At 38.2% G+C, this 20,225-nt stretch overlaps 1 protein-coding gene across 1 annotated transcript in view; it reads left to right on the forward strand.

The window, feature by feature from the left end:
• ZNF407 (zinc finger protein 407) overlaps positions 1-20,225 on the forward strand; it is a 331,438-nt gene that overhangs the window by 199,469 nt on the left and 111,744 nt on the right. The window contains exons 6-7 of the mRNA XM_083449815.1: positions 1,912-1,995; positions 13,837-13,957. Coding sequence (XP_083305941.1) covers positions 1,912-1,995; positions 13,837-13,957 — 205 coding nt within the window. The remainder of the gene's footprint in view (positions 1-1,911; positions 1,996-13,836; positions 13,958-20,225) is intronic.

Genomic DNA, 20,225 nt, shown 5'->3' on the forward strand with positions numbered 1-20,225 from the left:
TTTCTCAGACAAATCATATAATGTGGGGGTATATGTTACCAAATATTCATTTGAACTGTTTGGAACCTTTCAATTGCCAGATAGTTTCACATAGATGTATAGCTTGCCTCTTCAAGTTCACTGCATTGTTAATCTTTTGTTTGTTTTTTAGCATAACAGCAGTTTAGGCTAGTTAGACGGGGCTGGGGAACTTTAGAATCTACAGATGTTACTGGACTAAAGCACTCATGATTCCTAACCATTGGCTATGCTGACTCAGGCTGGTGGGAATTGGAATCTAATAACATATGGAAGGTCAGAGTTTCTGCAGCCTTGATCTATATGATACGTGTCAGTTTTGCCCAACTGCATCAACACAACTAGATACCTTCATCTGTCCCAGCTGCAACAAAGCATGCCTCCTCCTTATTAGTGTCTACAGCCACAGCAGGCGCTGTAACTCTCCAACACTTTAACTTCAGCCCCAAATACACATTCTTCCAGTGTCTCCCAAGGGAGGCTATTGCCAGCAATTCAATGATTAGAGCTAGGTAGAGTGAGAGGTTAGCGTTTGCCAGGCCTGGGGACAGGAAGGTTAATGTTGTGGTGGCAGCATAATACTTAGCTGCCAGGGTGTCCAAGTCTAATCCTGGCTGCGTTATTCCATACCTCTTCAAGGTTTACATTGACTAATGAAGATTGCTGGTAGGGAGTCAGAAAATTAAAGCTGTTGCACAGAAGGCAGAAACTCATAATAAGGAACAGGAAGACAAACGTAAAACTAATAGTGACGGGAAAACAGGCCTCTAAACTTATATGGAGTAATTCCACTTCCTTGTGAGCTGGAAGTATAAAAGGGATGTTGCCATTTATTTGAAATAGTTTCCCAGATTCTTTAATTCCCTTCCATTGGTACCAGGGTGGGAGGGTACAGTTTTTTCTCCAAATGAGCCAAATGACTCATTTGTGTGTTAAAGCTGTGTTATGATTTCTCTGGCTCTCTCCAAGGTTAGTATTATTATTCTGTAATACCCTTCTTGGTTGGTCTTGTGGGATGAATCTGCTTCACATGCCTGGGCTTTACTGACTAAAAATGCTATTGTGAAATGATATACTGCATTTATAAACTGCAGAAGGCAAATTTTTATCTGGAATAAAAATACTTTATAAGTGTACATTTATACACTTTTAACAATTACCAACCCTGCCAAATCTATATTTTAATGGGTTCAGAGGCTTAGAATAAAGACATGTCGTTAAATATGAACAATGCAAGTACTACTTCAATTTCTGAAGTAATTCCCAGACTTGTTTTTCTTCATTATGAAAGTTTTAGAAACATAAACAGCATTGAGCTCCTATTGGTACAGAATAACAGAGCTTTTTAAATTGTTGCCTATTTTCTTTTCTGGAAAATAATTTAATTTCCATAATTTACTGGGAGATTCTTGAGGAGCACTGTGATCAAGTCAGTTAAAATTTGCTCAACATCTTTATTTTGTGGGTAAATCCAATATATTTTTATTTAAGCAGAACCATATATATACTGTATATTAACTTTTCTAGGCAGTCTTTCCTCAGCACAGAAAGGCCAGATGTATGGGAATTGTAAAAAATCAGGATATGCATAAAAACTGTTCAAGTGCATAAAGCAGCCCCATCTGGAAGACATCTAACAGAAATGAAGTTGTACAAAACCATTCCATTGATAATAAAGCTAATTTTTATGGGTCTGACAAGTATGTAATTATGTTCAGTGGTGCTTTTCAGATTTTATCACAGTCAATAAACCGCAGTGGTAATTTCATTCCCATTTGACATATTTACATGGAAACATTTGATTGGAGGAATTAGTAACCCTGAAAGCCTTGATAGATATGTTTTAATGATCTGTGACCTCTGCAGTCCCTCATCTGTTTATTGTTGCAACAGGCGAGAAGTCTTTCCTATGTGACCTTTGTGGCTTTGCTGGCGGGACACGTCATGCCCTCACCAAGCATCGGAGGCAGCACACAGGTCAGTTAAGCTGTCTTCTACCCTTTTGTATTTTCTCTGCGGCAAAGGACTGTCATCCAGGCTGCGGAATAAAGGGAATCATATTGTACATAGCAGTCCAGAGTATAACTGTTTGCTGATTGCTTGCTTGTTTGTTTGTTTGCCTTTACAAATTGGTATGCCTAAGGTCTATGTCAAATGCTTTTATTTATGAACCTAATGCTTTTTTTCTTTTTAAAAGGATAATTTTGAATAGCAGGTGTCTCTTTGAAAATTAAGTACATAAGGTTTATTTTAGAGGCCCAGCTAGACTGCAGACTGCATGGAGGTTGTATAAGAATATGCTTAAGAATTCCTATGTGAAAATTAAAGGAGCAAGATTTTGTACCCCCCCCCCCACCAGCAACTGAAATATGGCCAATTTTTTTTGTAACGTTGTCATTTTCTGTTTACTGTTGATGCATGACACTTTGGATATAGGTTTCCACTCCCCCAACACTTCATGCTACAAACTAATTATTAATGTTGGTAAAATTAACTGTGAAGGTCTGTCCATGTCTTCTGAGAAGTAAGCTCCACTGAGTTCAATTAGACTTACTCCCAGGTTTACATAGGATTCTAGCCTATGTTAGATTTTTGAAAATGAAAGTGGGAATATATTCAGATTAAATGGTTCATTCTTAGTAGTACAATTTTTATGATTAGTCTATTATGTTTTCTTCAAAAAGACTGTGGTTGTTCATAGATGTTAAATGCAGCTGTTTTTCTTTAATAATATGACCCATTCTTGATTCAGGATGCTGGCTGTTATTAACCAACATTTTTAATGCATTTTAATTAATGCCCAGTTATATCCTTTCTCTGGAACTATATGCAACTAGGATCTGAGATTAGTCAACCAACATATTTGGAGGGTTGAAGATTATCCTGAGGAATTGAATGTTATGAAGCATATGCCGCAAACACATATGGTCAAAGCCTTTTGTGGTCTTGCAGACATGCAGTCTCGGATACTGCAGTTGCAATTAGCAGAGGGAAATTCTGCGTAGAAATTAAATAAGGACAGTGCTATATGCATTAAACTAGATGTATTAAACTCACATGTTAGTTTTAAATCTGTTATGATAATCACCTTACAATATTATCTCACAATGTATTGGAGAATATCTGATATATCATATTAGGTCAATGTGAAAGCATTGTGGGTATCTGTTTGTTGACACTGAATATCCCAGTGTCCTGTTAAGTGCAATGCTCAGTTCCACTTGTACGCATCAGATTTACTTTGCAGAATGAGTACATGGAGCTTAGTGACTCCTGAGCAAAAGGCTAATCCTGACAAAGCAGAAAGGTTACTATTCATGTTTAATCTTCTAGAGTCCTACATACCAACCACTCTCATGCTGCCCTGGTGGAGGGCTACTGTAGCTCTTACAAGTTGTACCCACAACTTATTAAGAGTCCAGTGCAGTATTCTGTTACATTATATAATGTAGCGTCAGTGTAAGCAGAGACAGAGTGTTGCGTCTGAATGTGTGAAAGGTGAGTGAGATTCATATATTTGTCCAGACACATAGCTTATTATGCTATGTGTAAGTTAGTCACTCTCTTTCATAGGGTTGCTTTAAGCATCCAAAAGATAAGAACTGTGACATGCTTTCCATTCTGACAAATGGTATAAAAACCACCATCATCATAAATGATCACCGGCTAAAGAAATACTTGAAGCAGACACAGAGGTGTTCAGTAGGGCAACTGAACATTTGGAATGAGAGGAATTCTAAAAGTTGTTCCAGGTAGAGGTACGTTGCTACAAAGTACCTAAGTGCCATGCCAATCGTGAGGATCCTTTCAAATTTTATTAAGGTACATGTTTATTTGAAACAGAGGGGGGCAACAGCCTGTGGTGGACAAAGAAGCCTGGTTTAAATATAATTTAGAGTATTGGGGATGAGGTCTTTTCACCAAGTTATCTAACCAAGTTCCAGCTTATTCTTTATCCCTTGAAGATGTTGGAAACGGCAAAGGGGGGAGAATATACTAAGTTATTTCCCTCAGTCTCCCTGGAGTTCTGGCTATTATAGTAGTGGTCTCGCTCTTCTGTTCTTTTTTTCCTCAGGTACATGTTGGGGTTAAAAGCTTGTTCTTATTACAGTTTCTTACACTAAAATCAAATTCTGTGCAGGAAAAACAATGCATGCTTTAAATGGGGCCTGCAACACAATGTTGTAGTATGTTCCTACTACCTAAGAGAAGTGCTCCTGGGCCCCTGGCAGCCTGGAACAGGAATTTTGTGGTTCAGTTCTGGCCTCTTGAAGATTGGGGCAGAGAAGTGAATAGGGAAGGGGGAAATGACATGTTTTTGCCTTCCCTTTTCCCCAACCATCTAGTGGCCTGCTGGTATTTTTTTAGCTATTTAGTGGAAAGGGGGAACCACACAGTTCTGTGGTTGTGGGGAGGAAGTATCTTTTTTTCTTTTCTTCCTCATGAAACACCCCATATAACATAGAGGGAGGGGGCTTTTAACCTCATGATTAACCCTGCCTCCTTGCAGCCCAATCTTGTCTGCATCTAAAATGCTGATTAAAATACAGCTTATAATCTTAACCCCACCATGCAATTTTCCTTACACACAAATACTCCATGACTCAGCTGTTTTTTCTATATGGAATGCATATTTCTGCATAGTTCTGCATATGATAGGGAACTGGAATGTAGGAATTGGAGCACCGTGGCTAATTTGCATAGCTTGTCAATACATAATCAGCATAATTTGAATAAAAGTTGCATGAACTTTGGTTGTGATACTGTTTGTGCAATCTCCATTGCTAAATTAGAAGTGGCAGCTCTTAGGAGGTTTTCAAGATGATCATTGGCTGACCGAGATAACTGCTTCTGCTTGGGCCTCAGCTATGAAATGTTTAAAAATGTATGTACTGGCAGAGAAAGGTCAGTTTCTTGGCAGGCTGTGAAATGTGATAAAGTTTTTCAGTTAGCTGGGGTGACAAAAAGCCCTTGTATTATTAACCTCAGTTGTTCAAATTATGGGTAAGCCCTTTCAAACCATGAGATATAGAAATCATGAAATTTGAAAGCATAATAAATGAAGTGTGCTTTACATTTACCTTCTTGTTTCTGAGGCTCCAATCATGTAGCCCCAAGACCTTTTCAATGATTTTCAACAACTGCAAGGAGGTTTCATTGTTAAAAAAAAATCATATCCCCAGTTTTCCTTTATTTTAGACAGCATGACGGAAACTTCTAAAATCAGAAGCCTGTGACCTCCAGATGTTACTGGACTTCAATTCCCATCAGCCTCAGCCAGCATAGCCAAAAGTTAGGGTTTATGGGAGTTGTAGTTCAGCTACATTTGAAGGGCTAAAGGTTGGTCACCACTAATTTAAATGCTTGTAATACCTGAAACAGGAGAAAGAGTGCCCTAAGATTCCAGAAGTTCTAATTTCCTTCACCACCTAAGGAATTTTTCATACAAGATTAATTTCCTGCACAAATAATGGCTTCCATATAGAAATATAGTAAACTGCATGTACCCTACATAAACCAGTCATATATAATGAATGTATGTATACTCTGTAAAAACCTGCTGCCAACTGGGTGAACATTCCACTAGTTGGTGCACTGGGCAAACTGGACAAGAATTAATTGCATCAATTCATTGATTGTTGCCTCAATGCAGCACGATGAAGTTGCATGACCTTTTTAATCCAGTAACCTAATGTAAATTTATTCTTCTCATGGTATTAAAGAACAGATTATTCAGGATGACAGTGATAAACATTGGAAAATACCTTAATGGGTTTAAGTTTGGATGGCCAGTTCTCGTAACAAACTTACTCATGCAATGTCTCCTATTGCTCTCATTTACTACTACTGCTACTAGTACTACTGCTATTAATTGTTTATGACATTTGGATAACATTTTACATAAACAGTTGTAAGGGTTCAGTATTGTTCCCATTTTACAGTTGACCCAAAACTGAGAACTATTGACTAACCAACAGCCACACAATGCGTCCATAGGAAAGATAGACCTGAACTCATTTCTCTCTGATCCATGCCCTACTCTCTTGTTCTGGCTCATTTACTTACGATATATGGTTTGTGAAAATACTGTCGCTTTTACTTAAGTGTGTAAATCTTCCATCGCTCTCCATTAAAATAGCTGGTTTTAGACAGCAAGTTCTAATTAATGTTTCAGGTTGGCACTTGCCTGCTTATGCCACCCTAGTGGAGTTCCCCCTGCTCTGAATGCAGGCATTTACAGGTTATAGATCATGAAGCCTGCATCGAGCAGGTCTAAGTTTATGTTTTATGTCAGGACTGGAGGCTCGTTATTACTTTGCTATTAACTTTATACTATATAGGACAGTATCTCAGAGACAGAGGGATCTATCTTTTTGGCATTTATCCGCCTCTGTGGCACAAACAATCAGAGATGATTCTTTCCCAGAAAAATTACCTATGTCTACTATTTTCTTCACAGGGAGCTGCACAATACACCTTCCACTTGGTTCTATGTACTTCGGCTGATGCCATGAGATTTTTGTCTGGGCTAACTGCTTTATAACAGTGCCAAGCCTTGCTCATCCCTTTCTTTTTTCCCTTTCCTTTCTCTCTCTCTCTCTCTCTCTCTCTCTCTCTCACATCCTGTTTTCCTCTTCCGTATCCTCCTTTTGACATGGCTTTCCTTGCACACAGAGTGCCCAAGCAAATTATAGGCAGGTTTGAAGGGGATAGGTATCAAAGTGGTCTAAATGGCTTAAATAATTCCCTGCTGCAATACAAACTGTCTAGGGGGTTGACACAAAACATCTCCTGATCCAAGATTTACTTTTATCACCTGTCACAGACCCTTGATTCAAGGGCAAGAGAGCCAATCCTCACATGCAGTTTAGGAATCTTGGCCAGCTTAATAAGCCTCCCCACTCTCTTCAGCTTCCAGGCATCCAGTGAATTGATATCCACCAGAGTGCTTTTCTTGTCTGACAGATGCTTGACAATGGGGGGAGGATTGACTTCAGGTCTTGAGGACTCTTTACTACATATCCCTCTGACTATTTTGCTTTTTATTCTTTCCTTCCACACTGTGAGCCAGACGTAACTATTTAGAAGAGTGAGCTTGAGTGTCAGAAGATTTGAGATTCCACCCCCCTTCCCGTTTGATCTCCAGAAGTGCTGTTTTTCCTCTGCTGAGCTACATAGAACTGTTTTTCCACACACTCCAATTTGCTCATGGATTCCCCCCCAACCCAAAAAAGCTATTGAGCCTCCAGTCTAAAAGGCCATTGTGATGAAAGAAGGAATTGCATGCCTCACTAGAGACGTCATTGAGTGGGTCCAGGTTCTAGTTAGAGATTTATTCAGGCTGTTGGAAATTCTACATGCAGTAAGTTGAGTTGTGGAAAGTGCATCTGTGAAAGATGCATCTCTAGGAGTTGAGCCACTGAAATGCTGCACATCAGGCCTGGAAGTTCCAATTGACAAACCTGTTGCAGCTGCTGTTGGATATTTTACTCTGAGAGATTAACTTCTGCTGGGGCATCCATACACAGAACAGATCTTTCATATTTGCACTAATGAAAGCTGTTTCACTTGCACATTTTGGACATGAATTTTATGTGTCAGTTAGTAATTTTTTATCACTTGTGTTTTTGATTGTTTCAGAGGAAAGCATTAGCCACAATTCTTGATTCATATATGTCAGTACAGAAAATCATATAGATAGATCCCATGGAATCATTTTTTTTTAAATAAATAATTATTTAAATTCTGCTAGTTTGAAGTGAACATGGTTAACAAGTAATGCCTACTGATTTTTGGCCAGCTCCCTGTCATTGTGACTCAGTTCCATATTATTAGAAAATAAATCCACATTTTATATTTCATTCACATTATTTTGGTGTGCTGTTCATTGCACACAATGCATGTTTAGTTGTTTTAAAAGCAGAACACAAACCAAGGAGAGGTTATAAGAACACTTTTGGAATATTACAATGTAACCAGTACATTGTCACATGTCCATGACCATTGAAATAAAACATTAAATAATCTTATCATTTGAAGTTTTTCATGTTCCTTCGTAATATAAGGAAAGCTTCAGGGGTTTATTGAACAGTCAGTATGGCTCATTATTCCAAATACCTTTCCATGGCCAGTGTAAATGTTTCCCTATTCCCCTGTATTTGGGCTATAGCATAATGCATCCTTTTCCCCAGCCCATCCTGTCTCTAGCATTTTACAGCTCTCTCACTACTGACCTTAACAATGGTGAAGAGTTTAATTAGCACCAACGTTAGCCAAGGTTAACACTAATGAGAGGCAGTGAAGGCATAGTTAAGGGCTCAGGACTAGGGGTTGAATTCAGACTGTTGGTTGCGCTTGGTACCCACTGAATCCAATAGGATAAGTTAGTAATGAACTCATTCTCATTGATATCTATAAGAACTAAATGCAACTAGCACTCCAGATCCATCCTTACATTCTATAGTTCACTGTTACCTAGGTTTGTTTCTTATGTGTTTATGTATTTCCATAGGCTTGCCCCCGCCGTTCACAACATCACAAACACCCTTGCAGTCTTTGGGAAATGTTATATTTTGTTCTCACTCTTTTATTTCATTCTTTCCTTTCCAACTTAGGTTGCAGTGTAGAGTAAATATCAAAGCTATGGAGTTAATGCCTTTGTACTTAGGAGGAAAAAAATGTGTGTGTGTGAAAGAGGAGGGTGATCAACCTATGTGACTAACAGAGGTGGAAAATCTTTTGAGAGTATATATGACCTTTGTGGAAGTGTGCAGCACCTGATGAATATGAAAAGACAGGCTTCATCTATGTGGCAGTCCTGAGGCAGCTACAATGAGTCTACAGGAGTGGAGTGCCTAAGCAGTTTCTTGCCTTTGTTCAAATAGTCTCATGAATTTTTGAAGACAGTGGCTTATATGACCCACACAGATCCTGTTTGTATGATCAGTTCCATTTGCTCATTTCAGTTTTGCACATCTAGGCATTTATAGGTCAACGTAATAAAGAGAGAAAATTTAATAATATATGTGTTTTTATCCAGATGAGTGGCTCACTTTGCGTTTCTATTTCTCATGTGAACTGCACTTTGACTTTTAATGTGCAGTTACATTACTCGGCACTGAATTTAATGTATAATGTAGCCTCTTTCCTTCACCTTCCCCCAACCCAGCGCCAAAAAGAAAAATACTCTGTATAAAGTATAACTAACCCAGTATGCCTTGTGCCTTTTCATTAAATGCTTATTAAGAGAGAATGTGATGTTTGAAGAGGATTGCTATTAACTTCCAAGAAAGCTAGTACTAGTAGGAATGTTCAGGATGTAATTACATGAGATTTTCAAGGATAAATCATTACTGGAAGCACAATAACCAACTTTTTTTTTGTTACTGACCATTCTCTCCAAAGTATGTTAAACTTGATCTTTACCATCCTGCTGAAAATAGTAATAATAATGCTAGCACCACAACTGAATGGCTCTTTGTTCATGTAGCGTCTGTGCATTAAAAACTTGCCTTCTTTACTGCTGTAGAAGGGCTGCCCTTCATGTGCATCTCTTTACATGAAGAGAATTGTCCCTTCCATTAAGGAAAACGGGAGTGCTAACTTAAGTGGCAGCTCTGTGCATCCCATGGCACTATGGATTTAGGTTGTTAGTCATTACTTATACTGAGAAACAAAGGCTACTGATAAAATACATTTATTTATTTTTATTTATTTATTTTAAAGAAAAAAATCTGCTTTACTTAAGAGTAAGAATTCAAGCATAGCTTAGAAATAAAAATGCCAGTAGCATAACATAGAATTAGCAGCAAAATTATAAAGTAGTTAGAAGTCTGTTGTCTGCAAAGCAACTGACAGGATTAAAACCCAGGAAAACAGCAAAACCCAAAGGGGAAACAGCAAAATCTTCTCCAAAGCCTTTCTGGAACAACTAAGTGTTGCTGCGCAGTGAAGAGTAAGCTAACATGAAGCCATTCACACTTTTTAGGGAGGGCATTTCATAGTGCTGAAACTTACCTCTTGAACTTCTGATGACAGGAGTAACTTGATCAGGGCATCGTATGTGTGAAGGGGAGATATGGGAGCAGACTGTCCTACGAGTAACCAGGTTATCATTTATACTTTTAAATGTTAGAATTGCAGTTGGGACAATTGGGTATCCAGTGTAAATCATAAAGCAGGGACAGAGAACCTAATGGTCCTCCTGATATCAAGGGCCCCAGGTTGTCATAAAGGACTGGGATAATTTGTTCTGTCTGGCCAACGAAGAGACAACGTGTGTCTGTGTGGCATTCTGATCCAGTTAAATGCTCTACAGCTGTAGTCTTTAACCTTTTCAGACCTAGGATTGACTTTAACTCAGGGGAGCCATTTCTTTTTTCCTTTTTAAACAATATATTTGCATAGTGGTAGTTTTGCCATTTGACTTTCAGACAGGTTGTGGCCCAGCTGCTGGTCCAAACTAACCATTTCAGTACCAATGTTATATATCGTTTGTATGGTATGTATTTAGTTCCCATCCCCTAAATACTAAATACAGCCTTTTAAAAAAATCTTCTCCAGCAAAAAGTGAAGTTGCTATTCTATGATTTAAGACACTCTTAGAAACTTTTGGAATGATAGTTTTATGTCAAATTATGTGAAAATGTGGTCAGCTCTCAGAATTGTCTTCCAATTCTTATGCAGTGGTAGGAGTTTACAAATGAGTGGTGGGAGTTTTAAAATGTCTGCTTTTTTCTACTTTGGTAAATGCACTAAGTGCTGTATAAAAATGCAGGCTAGCACAATAAAAACGATTCTAAAACATGAAAATATGCAGTACAATAAAAAGAGCAAATAGAAGAATTTAAACATATAAGAATAGAGCAAAATGTTGTAGCAGCAACATAATAAGCTGACATTATCAGGAAAAAAGACACAAAAGAAAAGGGAAAGTTGCAAAGATTTCAGAAGAACTTTTATTCTGTTATTGTTTCATTCTCCACCTTTTGTCTCTTTTAATCCTCCCTTCCATCTTGACTTCTCTTGTTCTAACCGTGGGCATGCACGTGATATATCATGGTATGAGATTATCTAGGGAAGGGCCATAGTTTAGTGGTAGAACAATTGCTTTGCATGAAGAAGCCCCTGGTTCAATCCATCCCATCTCCAAGTAGATCTGGAGGAAAGTGCTGCCTGAAATCCTCGTCAGTGCAGGCAACTGAACTAGATGGCTCCATGTACTGACTAATACACTGTCTAAGGCAGCTTCCTATATGCCTGTGTTCCTTTCCAGTTCCCAAAATTTCATATTGGAACTCTTGTAGGTTGATTTGCTTTATTCAACTGCTAGAAATTTGTGCTGTGTGTTGTGGCCGCTACACCCTAGTTCATGTAGAGGTTTCTCCATTTATAAATATTGGGAGGACTTGTATAAGTGAGAGCTGACTCTGTGGAACGACTCATTCTTTATATATAGCATGCAGAAACGTTCAGAAATACATAGTGAGTTTTGCCCAAATTTAGGTCCAATGCAGTACCCTGTAATCTCTCTCTCTCTCTTTTGCCCATGCTTCTATCTAGAGTATCCCTATCAATTTGTATCTGTCCACTACTGAGCATGAATCAACAGTGTGATGCAGCAGCAAAATAAGCTAATGCTATTCTAGGCTGCATCAACAGAAGTACAGTGTCCAGATCAAGGGAAGCCATAGTACTGCTCTGTTCTGCCTTGGTCAGACGACACCTGGAGTATTGTGTCCAGTTCTGGGTGCTACAGTTTAAGAAGGATATTGACAAGCTGGAATGTGTTCAGAGGAGGGAAACCAAGATGATCAAGGGTCTGGAAACCAAGCCATATGAGGAACGGTTGAAGTAGTTTGGTATGTGAAGCCTGGAAACATGGGGACCGAGAGTGGATATGAGAGCCATCTTTGAAGACAGAGCAAGCTTGTTTTCTCCTGCTCTGGAGGGTAGGATCTGAACCAATGACTTCAAGTTACAAGAAATAATATTCCGACTAAACATCAGGAAAAACTTTCTGATAGCAAGAGCTGTTCGACAGTGGAACAAACTACCATGAGAGATGGCAGACTCTCCTTCCTTGGAGGTTTTTAAGTAGAGGTTGGATGGCCATCTGTCATGGATGCTTTAGTTGAGATTCCTGCATTGCAGGGGATTGAACTAGGTAACCCTCAGCATTCCTCCCAACTCTACAATTCTATGATTGTGTACTCTAGTAGGTGAAGCAAGAGACATCCATGACAAAAAATACATGTCTGCCCCTGTATAGACCTTTAAGATTAGATCTGCTTAGAGTTCGGCATTTAAAAGTAAAAAGTAAAACTATGAATTGCCATAAGTTACTTTAAAAGAAAAAGAAAATGGAAGATTACAGAGAATGCATGAGATGTGGAAGTGGTCAGACCAGTGGTCCGTTTAGTCTAGCATCCTGTTTCCAAGAAAGTTCAGCCAATTGTTTTCTGGCCACAGTAAAACATGATGGCAACACCGCTCATCTGCAGCTTGCCATTAGCAGTAGTATATCAATGACTAACAAAATAGATATTATTATTTTGGCTTATTCCTTCATTAGCTGCTCTGATCCTTTCCTAATAATCTCTTACTTGGAATTTGCATTCTTTCCTTTCCCTGAAAAACATTTGAGTAAATGTTTTTTGTGTTATGCTCTCCTGCACCCAACACTCATCACTTTATACCCATACATGGACGTCTGAACAGTACAGCTTACTAACTTTTTTATTATGGTTGCCTTTATATTACCTCCTGTGTCATACTGGTCTCTTTTGGTTACTGGTTCCTCCACACTCCAATACATATCTTAGTGGAACTTGGAAAGTGAAATTTGAAAGCTGCATATATTGTTTCTGCTATTAACTTCTACCCAGTGTCTTCCACAGAGATTATCATATTAGGCTATGTGCAAATTATTTGTAAATGTGCAAATTGAGTTATTTAATACATGCATATACTTGGCATATCTGCTTTAGTGTAATGGGAAGCATATTTTATGCAGCCATTGAAGTTGTGTACTGCTAGTAGAAGTGTTCTGGATCCAGAGGAATAAGTGAATTATTTTGAGCCAAGATAGTGCTCCTCCTGATTGACATATTGCCATTATTTCCATCACAGGGTCCTTTCTGTTCATTTGTGTGAGGTTATTCACACATATTTATGTCTTATGAATTGTTGAACATATGTAGCAAAATTATGTTGTCTTGAGTTGTGAAAAATATGCTGAGGGATTCACAAGTGAAGAATGCACATAGATATTTATCAGATGAGGACATCAAAGTACCACATTTGTAGGAATAACTGATACTATCAATCCATTTTTCAGTCCTGGTCTCATACAGTGACTGCCATATGGAGGCCACTTGATGATACCTCCTCATAATAGCTTCTCTATGTGAGATGTATTGGTATGCTCCAACTTGCTTCAAAAATTGACTGCTACCATGTGGCTTGCATCATTGCTGCTAAAAACCTATTTAATCAGCACTGAGACAAACCACATTAAGGGGAATGATCCACATGATTACTGAGTACACACAAACAATTTAATACATGGGTTAGCCACTGACGAGAGGCAGTGGGCCAAATCAATTGATACATATGTTGTGTGAGGAGATAACTGGTAGCTCAGGGGAAAATAATGTATAGCAAGGAAGTGATAAAAAAAATGTACTCAGATGTTGAGTATTTCTTTTAGAACTGCAATTTGTATCCACTAATCCAGTTGCATTGTGGGTTAATAACTAAGAAACTTAACCTTCTCCTTTCTACTTGTAAAAATGAATAACTTTCACTGTTTTGCAGGAGAGAAACCGTTCAAATGTGATGAATGTAACTTTGCTTCCACAACCCAGTCCCATCTGACACGGCACAAACGTGTTCATACTGGAGAGAAACCCTACAGATGTCCTTGGTGTGACTACAGGTAATAGGTTCCTTAGTAAGAATGAAATGTAAATTGATAAATTCATGTAAATTGATAAATAAATATGTTGGCATAAAATCATCATCAGGGCAGCATTAAGATAAATAAGGGGGGCACTTATTTCTCAAAATGTGTTGGGGGGTAATGGAACCCCTGTTCTGAAGCTTTTTGATGTGAGACACTGAAGCGTTAATGCTATTTATTTCACAGATGTTCTAGTGTCTGTTCAAATTCTCTGTGGAGGGACTCCTGATCTGCTTTGCCTTTTCAGATCAGCTGCAGTTTGAGAGAAAAAAAATCTTGGTTGAGTTGCAGCCATGACACTAAAGAGGAAGGTCCCCTTAAGAATTGAACAGACTCTTTGTCCATTAAGTATTTTAAATGGAAGCACCTGCCTGTTACTTTAGCAACTCAGATTCGGGTTTATTTGTGAAAGGTTTGTTTCCCACTGTGGATTCATAGAAAATATTTAGTACGATTCAAAGGCAGGATTGGATATCATTTTTTTAATTAGAAAACAGGGCTGAATGGCTATGGGTTTCCTTTATAGACTTTCATGGTTACTTCTTACATGAATGGAAATGTTAATCCCACTGTCCTCTTGTTAATCTCACCTTGATGTGTATGCTCCTATGTTGTTTTGAATCTACCAAAAATGTTCATTGTCAAAGCTGAGGGCAGGGAGAATAAATTATGGCAAAAGTTGTTTAAAATTAAATATTCCATTAGAAAGTCTTGGTCATCTGTTCCTGTTTGTACCATGTTAAGTATGACAATGAACTGGGTAATTTGTTGGGGTCAATATTTATTTTTCTTACAACTGTTGATAATACTTTTTTAAAAAAAGGTTTGAATGGTGTCTCATGGCCACCATAGAATTGAATTTATCTTCAGTGAAAGTAGTCAGCTCTTCAGTGTGTATTTTTCACTACAGAATTAAATTCTGTCATTACAATACCTTACTACAGGCATAACACTGACTTATTTTTAAGTCACGAATATGCCTTTATTTTAAAGAGCTACTAATTCTACAGAAGCATCGTTATGCAGGTTGCCATCTGCTCATTATTGTTGTTTTTGTTTTGTGTGTATTTCTTTGTAAATTATCAGAGTGAAGGTAGCAGAAGCAAAAAAATTCTATAGAAATAGGTAAGAAGTTTAAAACAGCAAGACCTGCAAACTGCATTAATTTTATAAATGCACCTTTCTAAAATATATGTCATATGTGAAGGATATCCTACAGGCTTACGGATAAATGGCATGCATTTTAATATAATTATGTAAACTAAAATAAAATATTTTACATTTATTATGCATAATAAACTAATTAAACAATGCTTGGTAAGGGATTATAGCCTCTGACATCAAGTGCAGAAGGATTCATTGTGTGGATTCAGCAGCACTTGCATTCTGAGTTAGGGAGAGTGACTCTGCAGAGAACACTTGTCTCTTTTTGGACAGCTTCCCTAGGGAGTTCATGGTTCCCTTTTATTTTTGTATACGCTCAAACTTTGTAAAATAAAGACCCATTTATAATATGTTCCAGTGGATGCAACAACATAATTAGAACAAAACTAGGAAGTGGGTGTTCTTTTCAAACTAAATAATCTTTCAGATACTTTTGATACGTCAGCAAATGCAGTATAGCCTGTTGTTTCTCAGTTTTGCAGAGCATGTGCTGAGATTGCATAATTCTTTATCAGAAGCCCAAAAAATATGCACTAATGCTTGCAAGGGGAGCCATTGTATGAAACTGATGGTACAGAAATGTGTGTGTTGTTAGTCACAATAATCTCCAGCTATTTAACATATGATGACAGGTTGGATAACATTTCATTTAATTTACAAAGTATTGTAAGACTATCCATCTCTAGGAAGAATGTTGCACTTTATGCTCATGGGACATAATTTTCCTATAGCCAGAGTCTAGCCAGGTTGGGAACCCTACCAGCAAAGTACATGAAAAAGCAAAAATATGAGAAATGAATCTTTCGCTCTGATACTGATCACATATCACTTAAATAAGACAGATTAAATGTTTTCCCTTCTGAAGTGCTGAGGGGAAGATTGCGTGGTGTCCCATACCAAGATAGGCTGTGCCCATGTTCCCAGGATGTTGAATATATGGAACAAATTTTATTGCATTGTAGTCTGTATAAACATGTTAGACGGCAGCTAATCAATCCATTACTAAGAAAACAACTTGAAACTGCTGATTCATTTCATGTCAAGGTTCTCCTTGAGGATAGGTTTGATACTATTACACTGGCTATAGCAAAATTCTTCATGGAGGCAGTAAAAATCAGAAATCAGTACATACAGGCTAAAGCTCCTCTGTTGGCTAGAAAGGCCGATTTTACACATTAACAGCTATTGATATTTACTATTGTTGTACTGTGTATTTTTGGGTCTGTGGACCGCAATAAAGCTCTTTGTGTGTGTGTACTTAAATAATTCCACTGAAATCAGTGGCTAATATTTCCTAATAACCTATATATAATCAGAAACATAATTTATAGCCCTGTGGACTGGCCTAATGGTAACATTTCCTGCACATTATACAAAGTGAAATAAGAACTGGCATCTAAAACACCAGGTTCATCTAAAACACCAGGTTCAATGCACAAAAATGATCTCTCCAGCTCCCAATGTCTGGTGGAAGCTTCTCTGCACACCTCAAATGCCTTCCAAAGATCAGAGAACATTTTGGAGTGGCAATTCACGAAGTACAAGCAAGGGTCTGTTTCCAGATTGGAAAAGCAACCAGAGTGGTACCCTAGAGGGTGTGCAGGTTTCTCTGAATCTCCTGACCATGGTGTACAAGTCAAATATCTAAGGCATACAAGGAAAAGAGGTGACAAATTTACATGCTCAGATGGTGTCCGGTATCTTAAGTATTTTCCCACGTATGGTTTTTTTAAAAAAAAGTTGCAGAAGTATCTCAAAGCAGGTGAAGATAAAAGATTTCCTGTATTTAGGAACGTCAGAATTTGCCTAATACCAGCTCAGGCTGTTTGTTCATCTAGTACAATGTGGGCTATCTAAATGGCAACAGCTCCTCCGGGTCTTAAGACAGTGGTCTTTTCCATCATTCGCAACCTCTGAGTGCAGCAAGCTAAGTCTTCGGGAAAATGGCAAAGACAAAAGATGTCCTTTCTTTCTTCCCCCTCATCTTGAAACTCGCTTACCAAACTGCAAGGCGTGAGCTGGAATATAACAGGAGTGGCCAGCACAGAGGGCCATCACTGTGGCAGCCAGGTCAGAGTAGCAGAGCCAATCTGATGCTCCTGCTGGTGTTCCCAAACCACCCTGCCCTCACTGCTGTATTGCCCACCCCTCCCCACTGGCCATTCCTGGACTACAAGGTTTCTGTTCCAGTCTGTTTTTAGATCCTGGGGATGCTATCCCAGGGCCAGCCCAGTACACTTTGATGCCTGAGGCAAAGGACAAGGTGCTTTCCAGTCTGAATATAGAAGCTGGTGAAGTGACAGCATCCTCCACTGTACCTGAGGGCAGCTGACTAGCTTAGAGGGTGTAGGATAGGCTGTTTGACATGAACAGCTCAGATCTCTAAGAAATAGGAACAGCCAGGGAGGATAAAGAGGAATGTTCTGGGGACTACTGCTCCCTTTACACATCCCAGCATCTGCCACCTGAGGTGGCTGCCTCATTCTGCCTAATAGAACGGCTGACCCTGCAGGCCCCATTTCTTGTTAATATTTTCTGTTAGTTTCATCTCCCTCCCTATCTTTTTAAAAATTACCTTGTTTCATTCTCCACACTCTTCAGTTTGCCTCATTTTATAATGCTATGGTTTGCCTCATTTTATAGTGCTGGTGAGAAAGATTCCCCCTACCCCATATTTATTTAATGTGAAATAAAGTAATCATCTTAAAAAGAATTTTAAAGCATTTCAACCCCACCCTACCCCCCAAAGGGGGGCGGGGGACCTTTCCTTCAGGTTTTGGAAAGGAATGTGATATTTGATTTTTTTTTTTTTTGTACTTGCTCATTGCATCCAGTTTTTTAAAAATTAACCCCTCATTTTTTAACAGATGGACAGCTTAGTTTTGTCATGCATCTTGTGTTTTTCTTGTCATTCTCTATTAATTACAAGTTTTCACCAGCTACTCTTTAACTTCACATCTTATTTTTGGAAACAATGGAACAATGATCTATTTTGCAACTTTTTAATCTGTAGCAAATCCCATATGCCAACTTTCAAACCTAGGAAGAAGCGATTTCCCAATCTATAGATTTTTCTACTTGTTAAAACACTAGAATAGAAATAACCATGTAATCTAGGTTCTCTTCCAATGAAATTTGTATATTAAATGTGTTCCAGGGGAGTACTTACAAAGCCCAAGTACAATAGTGTACATTACAGATATTTTTTTAAAAGGGTATATTCCGTAGTCTCTTTAGCATGACCCTAAATTCAGTCTGACGTACAAATAATTGCATTTCTATTTTATTATTGCATCCCAATTTTTACTTGTTGTGTACACTTTATGTGCCTCTACTATGATTCATATTTCAGCTGCTGGACTGGGGGGGGGGCATAATGTCTCATAGCAGAATTGGGGTCTGTCATAGATTCTGGAGCCTAGAATTCGTGGAGTTGTTGACAAGGCATTTCATTTGGGGAAGAAGAGCATGCCACTTGTGTTGCTTGCACAACACTCCTTCTGGGGGGGGGGGGAAACACATTGGTAGTAGCATTCAAAGGCGCTCAGCTTCCTCTTTCATGCCCTGTTCTCTTGGCCAGAGGCAAATGTCAGTATGGTGACTGGCTTATAAAGAAAAATGTGTGCTTATTGGAAAGCATGATTATCCCTTAAAACAGTATGTACAGTGCTGAGAACTGTGCTTCTTTTAAGGAGTTATTCTGCATGTCAGAACCATTTATTTAGTACACAGTTTGATAGCAAGCTTGGTGCTTTTCATTTCTTCCTTTCTTTCTTTTTAATGTAGATCCATAAGAGCTAGGTATTTACTTTCTGTATAAAATAACATACCAGGAGCAGAAAGGGAAGTATATTGGGATCTAAGATACATTAGAAATATTTCTCAACATGAGTATCCTTTATTTTTTAAAAAATAGTAATTACTCTCTGGAGCTTTTTATTGTGCTGGTGATATGAAGAATTCTGTATTATTAATAATATTGTTATGCCCCTTAGCTTTCTGTTCAGTTATTTCATACTGAACTTGTTTTAGCTCTATACTCATATTCTATGATTTACTGTTCCTTGCTTTCTATACTATACTATTTGCAAGACATTTAGGGTGATATCCAACTAAGCCATATTCAGAGATGGAAATCAATAGGCTTAAGTTAGTTATGATTTGACTTAAGTCCATTGAATTCATTTGTGCTTGCTCTGCATATGACTTGATCAGATATCCACTTTAATTTCTTTTTATACCTGCAAGATGGTACCCTCCATTGCTGATCATGCGTATTAACAATTTAATCTTATGCTTTAGGTATTAGATCACAGCTTTATATATTCTGCTATGTCATCCTCTGCTTTGCATATGGAGTGGGAAACACGGCCCCTTGCTACTGTGTAGCACCAGTGTGAACTTGATACCTTTTGGGATGTAGTACAAGAAGGAACAGGCCTCCTCATCTCTGTCTTTGCCAGGCCAGGGATTTCACTGGTGGCTGCTGATGTTATGCCTGTCCAGAGGGTGGTACAGAGTTAGTTGTATTTATTCTACAAAATAGAGACACAATAGAGCTGATGTTTGGGCTCTTAACTGTTTTGAAATTCATATTTTCCAAGTTATAAAAAGATTAAAAACCTTTCTAGTTAGCAAATTTAGGTTGGGGATCTTCCTGTTCTACAAGGAAAAGAGAAGCTACAGCTGTTGTTTCCTGTTTATCTTGCATATGTTTCATGTTTCATCCCTTCAGCTTCATTTCTTCTGCCACAAACCACTATCATTACCATTGTTCTTATTATCAGGTCAAAAAAGCTGTTTGCTTCATAATTCATCTCAACATGCAACAGTTTTCCTTTTGGATTTATTGTGTATTAGTATGAGTGTAGGCTTAAAGAGAAGTAGGCAACTTTTTCATGTTAACCCCATTCAAAGCTTCTACAACAACATCCTGAAATTATACTTAACAAAGTTAGTGTATATTTATCTAGCATTGCTGAATCATTAAGCAGATGTTTATTTCTGTGTATAATATATGCTAACTAATATACATTTGGTTTGTGACATAATTAAAAAGTAAACAAGCACTCAGATCAAT

This window comes from Podarcis tiliguerta (assembly GCF_965153285.1).
Source record: "Podarcis tiliguerta genome assembly, chromosome: 7".
Classification (NCBI taxonomy): domain Eukaryota; kingdom Metazoa; phylum Chordata; class Lepidosauria; order Squamata; family Lacertidae; genus Podarcis; species Podarcis tiliguerta.